A 17,840-nucleotide genomic window follows, 5' to 3' on the forward strand; every position below is an offset into this window, starting at 1 on the left:
GATGCTGTATGGCAAATTTCGAAAAGCAGAAGCCGATGATGCTTTAGGGCCCGATTCTAAAGCTAAGATTTAATTTTTAAGAGTTTAGTCTTTGAAATAGATAAGTAAGTGCATGACTAGCATAGTGCAAGAACGCGGAGGCTGATGCTGTATGGCAAATTTCAAGAAGCAGAAGCCGATGATGCTTTAGGGCCCGATTCTAAAGCTAAGATTTAATTTTTAAGAGTTTAGTCTTTGAAATAGATAAGTAAGTGCATGACTAGCATAGTGCAAGAACGCGGAGGCTGATGCTGTATGGCAAATTTCAAGAAGCAGAAGCCGATGATGCTTTAGGGCCCGATTCTAAAGCTAAGATTTAATTTTTAAGAGTTTAGTCTTTGAAATAGATAAGTAAGTGCATGACTAGCATAGTGCAAGAACGCGGAGGCTGATGCTGTATGGCAAATTTCAAGAAGCAGAAGCCGATGATGCTTTAGGGCCCGATTCTAAAACTAAGATTTAATTTTTAAGAGTTCAGTTTCTAACATAGATATTTTGGTGCTGGGGTAGCAAATTGCATGAACGCGGAGGCTGATGCTGTATGGCAAATTTCGAAAAGCAGAAGCCGATGATGCTTTAGGGCCCGATTCTAAAGCTAAGATTTAATTTTTAAGAGTTTAGTCTTTGAAATAGATAAGTAAGTGCATGACTAGCATAGTGCAAGAACGCGGAGGCTGATGCTGTATGGCAAATTTCAAGAAGCAGAAGCCGATGATGCTTTAGGGCCCGATTCTAAAGCTAAGATTTAATTTTTAAGAGTTTAGTCTTTGAAATAGATAAGTAAGTGCATGACTAGCATAGTGCAAGAACGCGGAGGCTGATGCTGTATGGCAAATTTCAAGATGCAGAAGCCGATGATGCTTTAGGGCCCGATTCTAAAGCTAAGATTTAATTTTTAAGAGTTTAGTCTTTGAAATAGATAAGTAAGTGCATGACTAGCATAGTGCAAGAACGCGGAGGCTGATGCTGTATGGCAAATTTCAAGAAGCAGAAGCCGATGATGCTTTAGGGCCCGATTCTAAAGCTAAGATTTAATTTTTAAGAGTTTAGTCTTTGAAATAGATAAGTAAGTGCATGACTAGCATAGTGCAAGAACGCGGAGGCTGATGCTGTATGGCAAATTTCAAGATGCAGAAGCCGATGATGCTTTAGGGCCCGATTCTAAAACTAAGATTTAATTTTTAAGAGTTCAGTTTCTAACATAGATATTTTGGTGCTGGGGTAGCAAATTGCATGAACGCGGAGACTGATGCTATAAGGCAAATTTCTAGAAGCAGAAGCCAATGATGCTGAAGGGCTGAAGTCTAAAGGCTGAGGCTGAAGCTCGAGGGAGTCTGAAGGCAACGGTCGATGCTCTGGGGCTTGATTCTAAATCTAAGATAATCGTAGGAGTTTAGTTCTTGAAATAGATAAGTAAGTGCAAGAACGCGGAGGCTGATGCTGTATGGCAAATTTCAAGAAGCAGACGCCGATGATGCTTTAGGGCTCGATTCTACATTCATAAGAGATTAGTTTTTAAGATAGACATCTAAGTGCACGGGTAACAAAATTAACCATTTCACGTACCACACATCAAAATTGAAGTTCGAACCCGTTGCGGCGGTTTCTCCTCGAAATCGAAGCGCGAACTTTCCACCGGCCGCGGACGGTATCTTAGGTCCAAAATCGAACGCTAATATTAATACGGAAAATGCCCTACCCCTTGATCGGTTTACTAATTACGAAGGACGGACAAGCTTCGACCGGTTTCTTCATTTCCGAGCAGTGACAGCCTCTGATCGGCTCACCCGTGACAGAGAAGCGAAGAATATCTCTCACCCTTTGAGATCGCATCTCGAGATTGGAGTCTGAACCCTTCATGTACCACACCTCGAAATTGGAGTCTGAACCCTTCATGTATCACAACTCGAAACTGGAATCTGAACTCGTCGTGGCGGTTTACCCTCGGAAATTAAGTGCGAACCTCTCGAGGTAGTGGTTGATACTTCAGGAGAACATTCGAACGTTAAGGTTTATTCGGAAAACGCGAAAACCCCCTCGTCAGTTCACCCGTTACGGAGGAGTGACAACCTCTGATCGGCTCACCCGTGACAGAGAAGCGAAGAATATCTCTCACCTTTTGAGATCGCATCTCGAGATTGGAGTCTGAACCCTTCACGTACCACACCTCAAAATGGGAGTCTGAACCCGTCGTCGCGATTTCCCCTCGATATCCAAGTGCGAACTTTTCACCGGCCGCGATCAATATATTAGGTCCAAAATCAAACGCTAATATTAATTCGGAAAATGCCTTACCCCTTGATCGGTTTGCTAATTACGAAGGACGGGCAAGCTTCGATCGGTTTCTCCATTTCCGAGCAGTGATAGCCTCTGATCGGCTCACCCGTGACAGAGGAGTGATAACCTCTGATCGGCTCACCCGTGACAGAGGAGTGATAACCTCTGATCGGCTCACCCGTGACAGAGAAGCGAAGAATACCTCTCACCTTTTGAGATCGCATCTCGAGATTGGAGTCTGAACCTTTCATGTACCACACCTCGAAATTGGAGTCTGAACCCTTCATGTACCACACCTCGAACTTGGAGTCTGAACCCTTCAAGCTAGTATCACACCTTGGAATTGTAGAATAATCGCGTCTCATCGTAGCCGTTTCCATTCAAAATCAAATTGCGAACGATTCGTAGGCAGCAAAAATCTCCAGTTGAAGACTGCGTCCGTTCCGCGCTTTCGTCTCTAAGCAGGCCGTGCACCCGTAGAGTCGTTCCAGACGTTACGACGTTCTGGGCGGCCCCTAAGTTTCACTGTGTCTTAGTGCATAGTGACGCCAGTAGGCATATCCCAGGCCTATATCTCTCTTGCATACGTTGCTGCTCCGATATCCGGCCAGGGTACCGGATTTAAGTAGTGCGTATGGAAGTAAGACGAAGCTGGTGCACTGCGGTGTCTCGACATCCTGGTGGCGGCGGGTCGCGCGTTTGGACTTTCGTTGAAAGTTCTAGTCGTGGGAACACGACGTCTGGGGAGCGTCTGCGTTGGGGTGGAAGTGGTCGAGACTGATTATATTATTTGTCGGACACAGCCATATTAAAGAAATATTTCCGTCAGAATAATTTGAAAAAACTGTAGGGTTGATTTCACTTTCCCGTGCGTGGAATAGGCCTACCGGGGATACCACGTTAAAAAAAACGCGCCAAATACTCTACCGCTTCCGGTGGCGTGGAAACGAGTAGAATAATGATTCAATTTTTCTCAAATTAATATCTGTTACGTCTGGCAGAATCCCGGGCTGCCATTTTTATCTCCGAACTCTAACCTCGTACTTGCCATCTTGTTCCTCTATCGTTCACGTCCCTCGGACTTCCACGTAGCTGAAAAGTATCTATTTAATTATGAGCAACCCCGTTCTGCTCTCAGACTTCGTCTAAAAATCTCTCCCTCTGGTCTATCTCTCTTTTTCACTATTCAAGCAACGTTTTTTCTGAACATATCTCCAGATCTTACATTCAATAACATTTACGAACTAATCTTCAAATCCACTTTCCTAAGTATACTACATTCAGACGATCATCGAGTTTTCATTAATGTCTCAGCAACAATCCTTCAGGTGTGATTACTTCAAGCTCAAGAATCCATATCAATAGTCTGTAACGGACTACAAACATCGCCAAATATTTCATCCGGTAATGTATCAATTCCATACATGTAATTATTTCCCAAATATTATAATACTAGGCTTATGTTCTTACATTAGTTCGGTCTCCAGTGGTCATTTTTCAATTTCGTTACTCCCATGGACTAAAATATTTTTAAGCAATTTTTTTTAATCGAAGCTGAAACCTCGAGGTCGTATCTTACTTCTAAGTCGTGTCCCGATCCCTATGAATTTACCCGTTTGAAGGAAAAAAGTCAACGTAATCTAGAATCAACTCTTTCCCTAATAATGCTCCATATTTGACATGAGAAATTTTTTTTTTCTCAAAAATTGGCGTCGTAAAACTTATCCACATCGATACAGTGATGATAGAGGTGAGTGTAAGTTGCACGAAGGCTGAAATATTTGTATGCAGCCTGGAAGGAATTTACAGTGGATTTCGCTATCCTTCAATGGGTAGACGGATATCGATTAATATTTGTGGAGCAGGTATACATCAAAAAACTATTCAAAAAAACCACGTTTTTCAACATCTGCACATAGTGAATATTCAGTAGCTGTCCAAAAACTCACGGACAGGGGGGGTATTTCAAAATGTCAATCCTGTAGCGGTAAATTTTCGTCAACGTATTTCTTAATACCAAAACCAAACTTGAAAAAGAGATTCATTCTAAATCTGAAAAAAATTGAATTGATACACGAATACTTTACATTTCAAAATGGAACACTTAAGGATTGTACACGTTTAGTAATTCCGAACTCTTTCACGGTTTCAATGCTGATGATGAAAATTTTTTCTATCAGGGAATAGTATAGAGATGTGAAACGTCTAAACGTGATTAGTGTGCAAAATATATATTTTTTTTCACAAAAATACATTATTATTATAATAGCTAAACAATTTACGCATTGAAAATCCGCAGTAAGAATCAGATCCAATAGAATGTCTCTGTACTAGTAAGCGATAAAAAAAATATCAATTTTTTTTCTTTTTTATTTATAAGTATTTTGCCATAAACTTATTGTAGGTATGAATTAGCATTCGCACTAGAATCACAGATCTGTATATCAGGTGTCAAAAAAGTAAACACGTGTTAAGTACACTAATTTAAGTGTATCCCGTACTGGACATTGATACAAACAACACCTCCATCACTTATTCTCAATCGTCATGTATCGCAGAAACGATGTAGTCCTCAAAACATGACTTAATGCACAACGTTCTCATTTATTTAAAAATGATTCAGAAATCTGGATTAAATTAGTCGCATACCTCTTGTTCCTCACATTTTCATACGAAGTTACTCTACCCATATGTGAATTATCGTGTTGCAAGAACACACCTCAGTTGCTCAGGCACAGAAGTGTGCGGTGAGATTGACAGAGCAGTTGTTAATTAACAAACCAACAATCAGTCGATGTACCAACAACATGAGAATGTGCAAATACTTACGGCGATAACGAATAATTATCTTGTCAATTATTTATTATCCGAAAAAGCAACGATAATAAATTCTTTGTTAACTTTTTGTCACGCAAAAACATAAACACTAAGCCACACAGTTAAATCATACCAGTAAAAATGAATAATTAGTATAAAAGCAGTCATGATAGTATGCTAATGATCATCGCCAAAGTAATTTCGAGACCTGAATTTAACAGCGTAAGTCAAACCACAGTGAAATAAATACTAAAATAAATAATATGGGTATTTCTAAATCGGTTAGAATTAAAAAAAAATTGAATCATTTTTCCTGTCATCTGTCTTTTGGATAACTATAGCAAAACGCAAAGTCAACCGTGTATAAAATCGTGACATATCAAACTAGACAAATCAACTCAGAAATAAAAAAAAAACTGAAATACTGTCTCAGAATTGCGGGTCGTCTTATATCCGGCATTGGCTAATACTCGGAACAAAACGGCATTTCCGGGTATTGCATAACTAGCTTGACTCAAAATTTCACCAGTATCTCCACAGTTACTACTACGACTCCCTATTCGAAATTTCAGGAGCTAATCGAGCAGAACTCGGTTATCAAAATCGGCAGTAACACATAGTGATACCAGACAAATGTATATAGGAACTTTTGAATAATGATAGTTTCTGGGATTCATCGATTGTCATTTCAAATAGACATCCGTTTTCATATTTCTGATGCATCGAATTTCTTTGAGTAGAAATTTCGATGATAAAAGTGACCACGGGTTTATTTCGTCACTTTACAGCTACGTAACAAGGCTTGCTTCCTCAGATAACGTTGCACTCTTGGCACCGTCACGTACAACAATTTTATCCGTGTGAAGATCAAGGTCGAAACTATAACTATCCTTGCTGGTCTCACTATCTGGTCGGCTCGGCACCATTTCAAAGTCATTGCTGCTGTTTGTTTCCGAAAGAATTTCCAAGGACTCAATATCATCTGGAAGGCCGTTAGATTCGCTCCTAATATTTTTCTCTACATTATCAGGAACATCGTCCGTCTCCTTCTCCTTCTCCGTATTCTCACGTTCCCGATATTTCTTCACCTCGACATCAACACTGGATAATTGATCCAGCTCCTTATCTTGTTTCCCTCCTTCTTGTTTCGGCTCATCATCGATTTCAACTATCTGGTCTTCGTCACGAATGACGTTTGTTGGTCGGTTTTGGTCGTTTTCATCAGGTCCGACGACAGGATTACTGTATTTGCTTGACGAGTGACTTGTGGGTAATTTTTTTGCTTCCGCGTTAATCGCATCATCGTTCGGGCATTCGTGAAGCTGTGCTTGTACTTGTTGTAAACAATCCGTTGACGATGACTCAACTCCACTCTCTTTATTTATCTTTGCAGACTTTGTCGAGCCTGAAATTTCCACCAACTCTGTGGCTGTACCGCTTGTCCTCGTCTCGTTCTTGCTGTTCCCTTTTGCCTGCATAAGTTCCACCAAATCCCTAGCTCGCGATTCCCTCTCCTTTTGGGCAAGAGTTGCAGCCACTTCTGCCTCCTTCATCGCTGAATGAATAACTGGCTCAGCCCACAGTCCAGGGTTGAATGCAGGGCCTGTACCTCCCAGCTCAGCAGGAAGAATGTCAGTTGGAAGGTGTTCGTGGAGAGTGCTGAGGTTGTTTCCATGCAGATAAATCTGTAAACGAGGCATATTACATACGTGGCTGAAGGTCTAAGTTAATAAGTCAAAGTTCAATCTACGCATGAAACAATTATATACTTTACAAAAAATTCTTCTTCAAATTTAAAATTTGAGGCATAATGAACTCATACTGTAGGAGACTGAAACTTACCTTGTTTCGCGTTTTTTCATCAAGAAACGGTTTCACAATGGCCAAAGTTGCCTGGACACAGAGTGGAGCTGAGAGGAAATGGATAGCCTTGAATCGAGCTGGAAATCTGCCCCGCAAAGCTGATATCAGATTGCGAAGCGCAGCAGCTCCAAGTGCTCCACCTTGGCGCAATGAAAATCCGCCCCAATCCACTACAGCCACGAATCCGGAGTGCTGTTTGGTAAAATTATTTATCACGTCTTGATGATTGGATATAAATACAATGTGAGAACGCTATTTTCCGAAAACAGGAATATCTCTATTCTCTATTTCGATTGCTCAGTTCAATAGGGCCTGTAATTTCCCAATAGAACAGAAAATAAGACGAAATATTTTACCCCTAAATTTCCAATCAATGTAAATTCTTGGAATTTAAATATTTTTGCAAATTCGTGCAAAACCTTTTACAATAACAGCATTAGTCCGTCATGGTTTTTGCAAAATACTGCCTACCTCTGAAAGTATTCCAAGTACCTTGCAGATATTATTTCCGTTAATTCAAACGCGCAGTAATTGTAAAGAGAGTTTAGTCTGAAGCCCCTGATGTAAGTAGAACTGGACTAACCTGATTCCGAGGATCCTGTATGAGAATTTCAAGGACGAGAAAGATCGCGCGTTGCACTGCAAGAGCCGGAACAGCAATGGGATCCCATTGAGAAGCCAGAATCACCAGCACACATCGTCCCTTCCTTGAATTTCACATGTTCAAATCTCACAAGAAAGTTACGTTAGTACACAATATCGATTGTGATTCGCGTTATCGGTAAATATTTACCTCTCGCGTGCAAATATACCCACGAGAATAGATAAAAATGTGACACAGGCTGCACACATGGTACGCGGTTTCTCATCCACAATGGTTACTATTATTATCTCACCGTGAATATCCGGCTTCAAATACCTACTAATAACTCAAAATTTCCAAGAATTTTGTTTCCCAGTTTAACGTAAATATCGTTCATAAAGGTGGAAGACAAATAATTCAAATTTTTCATCGGATTGAAACTAGCTTTCAAACCCCTGTTCTAAACAGTAATTCGACTTTTACTACTTAACTTACCTGTAAAATTTCGTAACATTTTATGCAATTTTTATCTCTTCGTAAGTGGTTTAAACTACGTGCGTAGCCTATTACCATCCGCTAAGTCAACTTTTGAACCGGTTTTTCTCGAAACGATCAAATTTGAGTTAGGTTATTCTTTGAACGAACGGCTCATATATTGCATGTTTAACTTTTTTTTCTCTAATCAGAACCTGAATTTTTTTTTGCGTGTTCCAAATTTAATCTTCAGCTACGTATAAAATTGCAAAAAGATAGCAAATCGTTTGCAAACAAGATACCATCTGCCTGTAACAGCAATGAACCGTGGTAGGCATTCACCATGTGCACGAAAATGTTTATTTAGGTTTTGTACCTGTCTCGGGCAGGAAGGACACCAGGTATACCGGCACGCAGAGCCCGCTGCAAAGCAGGATCTCGGGCGGTGAGGTTTCCGAAAATATCCTGTCGATGGGCTACCTGGTTCTGATAAGCGATTATCAGTGCAGCAGCCTGTTCTGTTCGGTATTTCCGCGCGTGTAGGAACCTCGTTATGTATTCATCGGTGCATTGTTTGAGATCTACCGAAATAATACATGGAGAATTAGGGCACACAAGCAAACGATTGCGTCTTAGAATTAGCTGGGGTTTTTCACTTTTGAAAATTTTCTCACAACTTCCAGTAAATACATAACTATGAACTTAACATTCACTTGCATAATACATGCGAGTTGAATTTCGTTTCTGACACTTTGTTCGAGTTGCAGTTTCTTGTAACATTATCGTTTTTGAGCAGGTGTGTAAACGTAACACGCATTATTATTCTCGAGACTTTTAGATTGCGAGAAACTAATGCGCATGCTTGCAAGCAAATTTCGAAACAACGAGAACACGGAGTAATTTACGACACTTGTGCTTGTTGTTCACTGCACCTTCGTTATTAAGTGTGTTTACTTAGCGTAGACAAATTGCGGAATGCAAAGTGTATCGTCAATTGTACGAGGCATGCATATTTCTGCACAGTGTGGTTTGCGTCTTGAACATATACATATATATATATATATATATGTATAGGTATCTAGAACTCCGTCTGAACTTTGTGATTATTTTGGTACAATTAGCGAGGATATACAAGTTATAGTGCACGCAATATTTACAACGATGCTGATAAAGATAAGACCTGTGCTCAGTCACAAAGCAGAACCGCTGTATTTTTACGCGTATATATTGTATATATATCCAGCTTATCGTAAGTTCTCCTAGCATATACTAAAGCCTTTGTAACTCACGGAGAAAACTGAACAAAGATTATACTAATTCCAAAAATCTCTACACGCGTTAAATAAATCATCTTCAATATTTTTTCTCAGCTCTCAAAATATTATTCTCAGTTCCAACAACAAGCATATCGTAGTACGAAATAAATCTAATGCTAGTACATCAAAATAAATATTGAAAAAAAAAAATTTTAATTATCTGCATCAAATGAAGCTTCTCTTGACCCCGAAAACGGTAATTTCGCCATAATTGGCTATAACCAAATCAAAATCACTTGTTCAGCGAGTGAAATTTTCTCGCAGCAGTTAAATTTACTCAATATTATGTAATAAGTATATACGCGAAAAAGTTGAGAACTGCAAAGCTTTCTTTTGTATATTTAATTTATATCATCCAGCGATACCAGTGAAAATGGGTTTGTTACACGAAGACGAAATTACACAAAAATTGTGAAATGAAAAAGCTTGGATATAACGTGTCATTAGTTTATTTCTAATCAAAAAAATCCGCATAATGATAATATTTTTTAAAAATTATTTTAGCTTACGAGCTTACCGACATTTGCCGTATCTGTGAGGATTGCCCTGACCGTCTTCACGGCCAATTTCTTATCCTTAGGATCGAGTCGGTTGTGCTCGTAGTACAGGCTGCGTGCCAGAGCGAGATTTGTGTGGGCCCGAGTTGAGCTCCACATGTATTCACAATATTCTGCCATCTCCGGAGAACCCATGAGTTTTCCAATGATTTAAAACTGTAACGAGGAAAAAACTAGGTTTAGTTTTCCGAAGCACTGAAAAAAACATGAGAGTTTTGAGACGATAAATATTTACGATCATCGACCGAATATCCGGCATGTTTCATTCGAAATCATGAATGAAATTACTATATGTGTACGTAAAAATAAAAATGTTCGTTAACGATCGATGGACGATTATTACTCGTGTCTAGACATATTATTTTTATTGTTGTAGGTATCCCTTGACCGTAGTTATCGTCGAATAAAGTCCAGACGGTTACTTGAAAATAATTCTAATAGAAATGACACCTCTTCAGTAGTAATATGCAATCCGATAATTTATTTTTCGTTTTAACGCTACGTTCAAACCGCGGTACCTAGACCTACTCATCGGTTTTGAGATTGAAAAAACGTACCAAACTTCACGTACTCAACATATAAGATGGAAAAATTGTTATTTACTCTACAACACGCAGCACGTTCTTAAAGTAGAACCCGACTAATCTGTAGAGCGGTACGAAACGAACTGCGGAAAATTCTGCTTTATGCACTCCACAAAGTAACGGTTATTACGAGGTATATATACCTAAGTACTAACTCCGCGCACATTTCATTGCTATACGATGCAAGCGATTCCGTTGAAACAAGAGCCGCAATCCGATTGCACGCTGTGTACCCCGGAGAGGAGATGAGAGAGCAGGATGGACTATATTGACTACGTATTAAGCATACAATAATCTGATGTAGACAAATGCGTAGACTCGATTTGAGGAGGAACAATTAAACTGCGCCACGATCGGTAACAAAGAACCAGATTCAATTGCAACTACAGTACGAATCCACAGGTGATTAGATTTACTGTCAAAATGCTCAAATCGCGAGGTCCGCAAAGATGGTATGCAATAGTGTCACAATATTTTGAGAAGTTTGCATGTTTTTTATCTGCGATGACTACTAGATCATTTTTGAAAGGTGGTAAAACGGGTGATTTTACCCTTTGTAACAATATTATAAGCCAGATTTAAAAGGTCACACTGAGTATTGAATTAAGCGAAAAACAGAATCGTAAACGATAATATTAAGACGTAATAATAATTATTAGTCAATCACGGATGGTAAAAAGTTGGTAAAATTGATATTTATTTTCACTGTACACACTTAGAGTCGATCAAAACTAGGCAAATGTCCATGTGCATACCTTTCTAGACGCGAATGATTGGTAAATATTAACACGGATCTAGCAAGACGTCGATATATGTACTTCAATTGGAACAGATTTTGTGATCAACGGATAAAGTTATCGCATCGGTATCGCATAACCGGGATGGAGTTTCTTACTCTATACCGATATACTTATATGAGCCCAATCTGACCGTGGACACAACTTCAAATGTTATCGTTTTTGAACAGACTTCATGTTTCGATCGTTCGTATATACGAGTCACTTAACTTAATTACTGTGTAAAAAGTTTAGTACATTCTATTTTTGATCTCTGTATGCGATAGACCTCTTTCTCGACATCATTCGACCTGATTCCATCAACAAGTGTATCTGTGAAGTGTTTTTTTTTTCTCTCAGATTGGTTAAAAAGAGTTGATTTCTTAATTTCAATAAAAAGGTTGCAGGTACGAACAAAGTATCGAAACCAGATTAATTATTACAATTCATAATATCGTTAATGATAAATCATTGAATAGGAATAACAGAAACTTATTATCGGTTTAAATAATTCCAACGTCATTCACCGGTGAATCGGCTTCTACTTTTTTTTTATTTTTTCTTGTAGCGACGGACTACGCCATCGTCTTAACGACATGAATTATTAGACGTTGTTTTGACACGGTATTTGAATTTCACATTTTCGAAATAAGAAGCAAACATATTTACACAAACAAAGTGTACTGCAGGCAAGAGCTAGCAGCAGGGCTCAGCTTAAAAATTTTTATGCGCAGATACAAGAACAGAATGAATTATAGTATCGTTGAAAAACAATATTTTGAAGAAAAAAACATGTATCATTGTCAGCTGGCAGATCCGAGAGCAGACGCGTATCAAATAACACGTTCGCATCGGTTAGATGTGATAATTACGCGCCTGGATAGGACATATATGTATATGCGTATGTACTTTGATATAAAATTACTTGTATTACAGTCCGAAGTGTATGCAAGAAAAATAGCATCACACCAGCAGGCGAGTTTCGCAATCGATGGATACTTCAATGCTGTATACATGGTATAATATACCTATGCAGCAGTAAATACAACAAAGTACGCACGTCTCATACCCACATATTCACTTAATTGAACAAAAGCAGAACGATAACTGTGAGCTTTCGACCACAGTACCTACGTATCTAGACTTCGGCATGTATCACGCTTGGTTTGTGCAAATCGCACCACACACTCATCATACTTCCGTTTTCACACCATTGCTGTTTGTGTTTCAATCATTTCTCATGGTCAGCAGACTCGCATAATGTCGAATCGTGGTTCCATTTTTTTATACGTGACTTTATCAGTTGCAAATAGTACACGGGTTTCGCCTAATTTAGAAAGAGGAAGAGTGTTCACAACGTGAAGATTCCTTCTCAAGTATTATATTATTTTCCTTTCGATTACGTTATCCATGACTATTAATTAGTTCGAGGCTTTGACTTCCGTCCTGATGTGAGTAAAAATTTATACACGGTTTTCTACGATAGGTCTATTTTAGCCCCTATTATGTACACAAGAAGTTGATGAGCGCAAAACTTATTGTGCATAGGGTGATACTGAAATAATTTAAGCGTTAATGTAGAACACAGACAAATATTTGCTCTGTCGTTTCACTATCTAAGTGCATTCAATGTTTAATTATACACAGCTGAAATAACGAGATAAAAATTATACCTCTTGGTGGTTTAACCCAGAGTTTACGGGCTGTTCGTGTTCTATATTCGCAGTTACAAATGTACACACAAGCGTGTGAGAATTTTTCACGTTTTACGATATCTTTGACTCAAGTACTCGGTAAAAATGCGAGATCATTATCTAATGGTTTTGTTTCATCAACGTGGGTACACAATTATTGCATGATCGTATCGTGAAATATTTTTACACAACGATTGGCGAGTAAATAGATTTGAAACCCTGCAGCAAGACCAAGAGGTCAGCTACTCATCGAGTATTTCTTTTGGGTTTTTTTTTCTCAACCGCGTTAAAGAAGCTTAAAATTTAGTTTCACTATTTCACGCGATATAATACGTCACTTTCTTTATCTGCGTAACCGATCTTATATCTCGTCTTCGATTTGATCAAAAAAAAAAACGTATAAAAAACGAGATTTTAACAACTTCGATAACGATAAATTCTATTATATAAATCTATGTTTCAATTAATTGTGATAGAGATAATTTGTCAGACTATGAACTAAAATTGCGTCTGTTTCTCTTATATCTGGGTATCACGTAGCCGTTTTGAAAATACAAAATGTACATACATATACACTCAAGGTTTCGATACCCTCGATAACGATAAACTCTATTATATCCACCTGTGTTCCATATATATTCGTGGGAGATAATTTTTAAAACTATTAAAAATCACAGTTACGCCAGTTTATAAACCAGGAATGTTTATACTGTGAATACGAACTTGAATCAGCTGCGGCAATGCATTTTGTTGTCAGATCAGACACAATGCCAATCGAACACTGTCGGCAGAGTTTGAAGAAACGATGCTTCACCACGGGTTCACTAAGCGATCGTGGCGGCACTTCACTTATTCAAGGTCGTATTTTATGTTCAGGCGCAGTTATTCCCTACGTGCATGTAATAGAAATCCAAGCGACACAGCACGAGGCTGAGGGCAGCACGGAAATAAGAGAAGCCTAAATTGAACTAGACGAGAATAATACTACGACGCGCATATGTAAAATAAATGCATGTAAAAACGAACGACTTTACTGTATGTAACACAATTCACTAGTCGGCGTCAATTATTATCTCACAGTTCGACTGCCGTGACGAATCGGCGCTGTCGTCACAGCGGATCAAGTCGAAAATTACGAAAGAAATAGGTATAATCTACCCGGGTGGCTGGCCAGCCGGACTCCTGCTACTGCTGATGCTGCGGACGTATATCCTTTGCTATACCTTTGTAAGGGGAAGAACGAGCGTGTATTACCTGGAGGCACCGTAAAACGAGAGGGAGAAGTGGAGAGAGAGAGAGAGAGAGAGAGAAAAATAGTGAACGGTAACTGAGTTGTGTGAGTCATCGCGCCCACCTTGCCTACTATTGCAAAACTGCTAGGTATACCTCGAGGTAGGTACAACTTGTACCACGACTAAATGGTAATATCCGCAAAATACTATTTTTTCCGAATTATAGGTAATACAAATTTGGGCAAAGTATAGAATTCGACACTCAATTATGTACTGAGAGATTTTCAAGTGCTTGCTGCACGCAGGCGAGCTGGCAAGGTTCACTATATTTTTACGTCTCTGGGCTTGTACTTATTTGTCACCTTGTACCGAGAGTCTCGTGATTCTCTTTCATTTTTAGCTATTTACAAATATTATATTCGCTCTTCACAGACGATAAAATAGAGAAAGGATATTGTTTATGAATAGACGGTTGGGGTATAATATAGACAATTTGTGTAGTGTAACAAGCTCAAGTGTACATAATATAATCCGGTGAAAACGGTAAATTCGAAATTGCGCGAACAGGAAGTAATATCTATTATAATGCTTACAGATTTTCAAGCGCCAGTTTCCGACGAAGGATAATAATGAACAGTGTGAAATCCACGAATAATTGTTATTCGCGCTGACATGACGGTCTCACGACGTGCAGCTTGCGATCACTGCAGAGGCAAGTATAAATAAAATATAATAATTTTAACTTCCGGTTAGCTTTAGCTTAGCGCACAACCGAGCCCTGCACGTAATCCATGATCGATGGATCGTTTTTATCTCTGGACTTTCCACAGTTTGACACGACGGAATATGTGTGTCGATTAGAATGAATTAAGTCTAGGATCATGCATGTCCGTACAATTGTAGGGATTAATTATCAGAACTACAGGCAAACCGTTTCACCGGACGGAATTATCACACGACGGGAAACAAACGTCGATCTAGGCTTTCATGATGTGAAATAAAATTCAAACCCTAAACTTACCCAGCATTCGGCGGTGCTGTCAGACTGTTGCACCGTCGACACGCCACGCCGCACTACGATTTCCTCGAACCGCCATGTTGTGACGTCACACCTCGCACAGACACACTCACAACGAGGTTGTGACTCGATGGAATATATTTGTGCAATTCCTCGATTCCTTCCGTCCCACGAATCTATTTTGTAGCGTTATGAAAGTAGAGAAACAATTAGGCGCTATACTTGAAACAATCTTTCGTCCAATTGTGTTTTCCAAAAACGAAAAGGAATCCACTGTTAACATTTTATTTAAAATAAACGAATTATTAATTTTGAATTCTAAATTTAATCACAACGATTCCTGATTTTAGACACAAATTTTCATCATTTATGCCTACATCTGTATTCAATATTTAATGCAATATTATACATGTGATGGTTCGTGTCTATTATCAGACTTTGTTATTCTCATATTTTCCATTATTCTTACAGCTGCTAGTTTTTGTTGGAGACAAAGAAGTGACCGTCATGAACGCGTGACTGTGATTTGTGCAGGCGACAATACACACAGTTTCACGTATGTCGGGCTGCAAACCAACAGGCGCAGAACTACGTCATGCACAACGATGTTAATATTGCACAACAAACACGTCGTCGTGAAGAAGCGAAAAAATTAAACAAACGTATTGCTGAAATAAGATACAAACGCAGCGTCATTGGTGCATCTAGTCTACAAAGATCCATCACTTTTTCATCGTATCTACAAGGTATAGTATAGCTATGATAACCTAATGATTGTGAATATCTGACTATAGTAACTTTACCGTAAGGTTCCAAATATGCATTGTGTAGAATATTTTAGTAATTTCAGACTTGCCAAGTGTACAATAACGACGTTATGTAAATTGTCATATGTAATCCCAGCTGCGTCTTACTTAAAGCGAGTCGATTTCCAATGTTCTGTTGCAGCAAACAGTATCGATTATAGAGTTTCTATGCAATGATTGAGGTGCAGAAAAAGCGTTGAAAATATCAACCCTATAAAAGATTGAAACGCGTTTATTCTCTGACATTTGACTACGAAATGGATGATCACCTGCATAGAAGACAGAGTGTTACTGCGGACCTGCTGCTGCTGATCGATTTTTTCAACCAAAAGCCACGTGTCAGACTGCGAAAACGAGAGTAAGTTATACCTTTACTTGTGCGTATGCGCGTTACGGTTTCCTAAACGCCATTGTGACTCACCTGATCTTAACGTTGATGTGTCGACGAAATAATTGCCCATAGATCGTGCTATTATTACGTTTTATAAAAAATTAACGAATCATCTCTTCTCGTTAGTACCTATCTGACTGATGCAAAAAATAAAAACATTCGAACGTGCTTTACGCTACTATCTCTAGCACTTGTGATAAAATCATACGAGAGTAAAATACTCAGTGCATTGGGCGTACAAGAGAATGGACTTCGGTTTTCTGTGTGAGTATTTCACCTGACTTGTATACATACTTTAATATGCATGCCTCTGGAGCGTAGTCATGACGAATCTTCAAGTGTTTACGATACAAATCTTTCAATCATTGATTTATTTTTATCTTTCATATTGCTCATATATTTTTTATTTTTTGATACATTACTTTTTTTTAAATATTCTATACTTTATATCTCTCTATTCTATTTACCATTTACTTTACAGTGGTTTCATGACGAACGAACTTATCGTCGTTTAAAAAACAAATGATTTCTGCCTATTGCAATAATACTCCATATCGCATACAATTTTTGCTCACTTTATTTTTTCTGGGTAATTGCATATTGAAACTGTTATATATTTTTGCCTTTTCATTCGGCCACTGCATTATATTTACACTTTTATTATTAATACAATCGTATAACTACTTATCCAGCTATAAACAATGAATTGCATTTTTATCCACGATTGTTATCTCATCGCTAGACCTCACGGGAGCAAAGTCATGCTATGCTGAAATTTTTTACTCGGACGTGTTATAAATGACCCGCAATTTTTCACACAATCTGAATAAATAGGTACCTACGTATATGCTGTAACGTGACATTTTCGAATGGCCCATCACAAGGGCACACAGCTCAAGGAAACTCCCGTAAAACGCGTCCCTGGTTGAATACTCCAAAAGAACTCGATACAAAATAGCCAATAACTACTAGTAACTAATGCTTTTCTTAGTAAATTCTGCAATTTCGCGCCTCAGTGCAAGCAAACAAGGTACCAGGACAACTACGATCCCGATCACCGTTTCCGGTTCTCCACGAATTCATCTACCGACGGTCTAAATGACTACACTGGCTACCCTGGTGCACTTCTGAAATACTTGGACTGACATTCACCCGAACCTCTCGTGCCACTTCGATTACCAGCGCAGTGAAGTGATCTTTGTAAAAAGAATCGACCGTTTCTTTCTCGGATGCCGTATATAAGGACGACATATAGGGCAGATACTGCTCTCCGTTCCTTTGTCGAGAGAATCCCCAATGATAGGCAACCTGGACAGTAAGGTGAAGCAGCTGAAAAATTGTGCGAGTTGGTGTAAACGATAAAATCACGAGCAGATGTTATGCAACACCTAGCGGTAATCTTTGGAAACGCAT

The 17,840-nt window shown here is 38.9% G+C and overlaps 2 protein-coding genes across 6 annotated transcripts; one reads left to right on the top strand and one right to left on the bottom strand.

Annotated features, from left to right (window-relative positions):
• Positions 1–5,049: 5,049 nt before the first annotated feature.
• On the bottom strand, positions 5,050–15,339 carry LOC124416434 (clavesin-2-like). Of its 5 annotated transcripts, none has more exons than XM_046897523.1 (6): positions 15,234–15,339; positions 9,887–10,082; positions 8,430–8,634; positions 7,580–7,703; positions 6,976–7,188; positions 5,050–6,818 (listed from the first exon to the last, which is right to left on the bottom strand). In XM_046897523.1, the coding sequence occupies exons 2-6, from the start codon at positions 10,059–10,061 to the stop codon at positions 5,922–5,924; spliced, it is 1,614 nt and encodes a 537-aa protein (XP_046753479.1). In that variant the 5' UTR covers positions 10,062–10,082; positions 15,234–15,339; the 3' UTR covers positions 5,050–5,921. The 5 variants fall into 5 exon arrangements, with proteins under 5 accessions (XP_046753479.1, XP_046753482.1, XP_046753483.1 ...); XM_046897526.1 differs by lacking the exon at positions 15,234–15,339 and adding an exon at positions 14,139–14,189; XM_046897527.1 differs by lacking the exon at positions 15,234–15,339 and adding an exon at positions 10,654–10,669.
• A 277-nt stretch (positions 15,340–15,616) lies between these two features.
• LOC124416462 lies at positions 15,617–17,596 on the top strand. The gene is made up of 4 exons (XM_046897575.1): positions 15,617–15,976; positions 16,179–16,394; positions 16,554–16,691; positions 17,444–17,596. Exons 2-4 carry the CDS (start codon positions 16,294–16,296, stop codon positions 17,523–17,525), a joined length of 321 nt encoding a protein of 106 aa, XP_046753531.1. The 5' UTR covers positions 15,617–15,976; positions 16,179–16,293; the 3' UTR covers positions 17,526–17,596.
• The last annotated feature ends 244 nt before the right edge of the window (positions 17,597–17,840 follow it).

Source organism: Diprion similis, chromosome 2, assembly GCF_021155765.1.
Source record: "Diprion similis isolate iyDipSimi1 chromosome 2, iyDipSimi1.1, whole genome shotgun sequence".
In the NCBI taxonomy this organism is placed as follows: domain Eukaryota; kingdom Metazoa; phylum Arthropoda; class Insecta; order Hymenoptera; family Diprionidae; genus Diprion; species Diprion similis.

Bases quoted from the DNA above. Each gene is read 5' to 3' on its own strand.
- LOC124416462 (XM_046897575.1), top strand. From the start codon at position 16,294: ATGGATGATCACCTGCATAGAAGACAGAGTGTTACTGCGGACCTGCTG. The intron at 16,395-16,553 runs GTAAGTTATACC...TCTTCTCGTTAG, and splicing joins GTCAGACTGCGAAAACGAGA to TACCTATCTGACTGATGCAA. The intron at 16,692-17,443 runs GTGAGTATTTCA...TTCGCGCCTCAG, and splicing joins AATGGACTTCGGTTTTCTGT to TGCAAGCAAACAAGGTACCA.
- LOC124416434 (XM_046897523.1), bottom strand. From the start codon at position 10,061: ATGGGTTCTCCGGAGATGGCAGAATATTGTGAATACATGTGGAGCTCA. The intron at 7,704-8,429 runs GTACAAAACCTA...GTGAAATTCAAG, and splicing joins GTCCTTCCTGCCCGAGACAG to GAAGGGACGATGTGTGCTGG. The intron at 7,189-7,579 runs GTTAGTCCAGTT...TTTACCAAACAG, and splicing joins TACAGGATCCTCGGAATCAG to CACTCCGGATTCGTGGCTGT.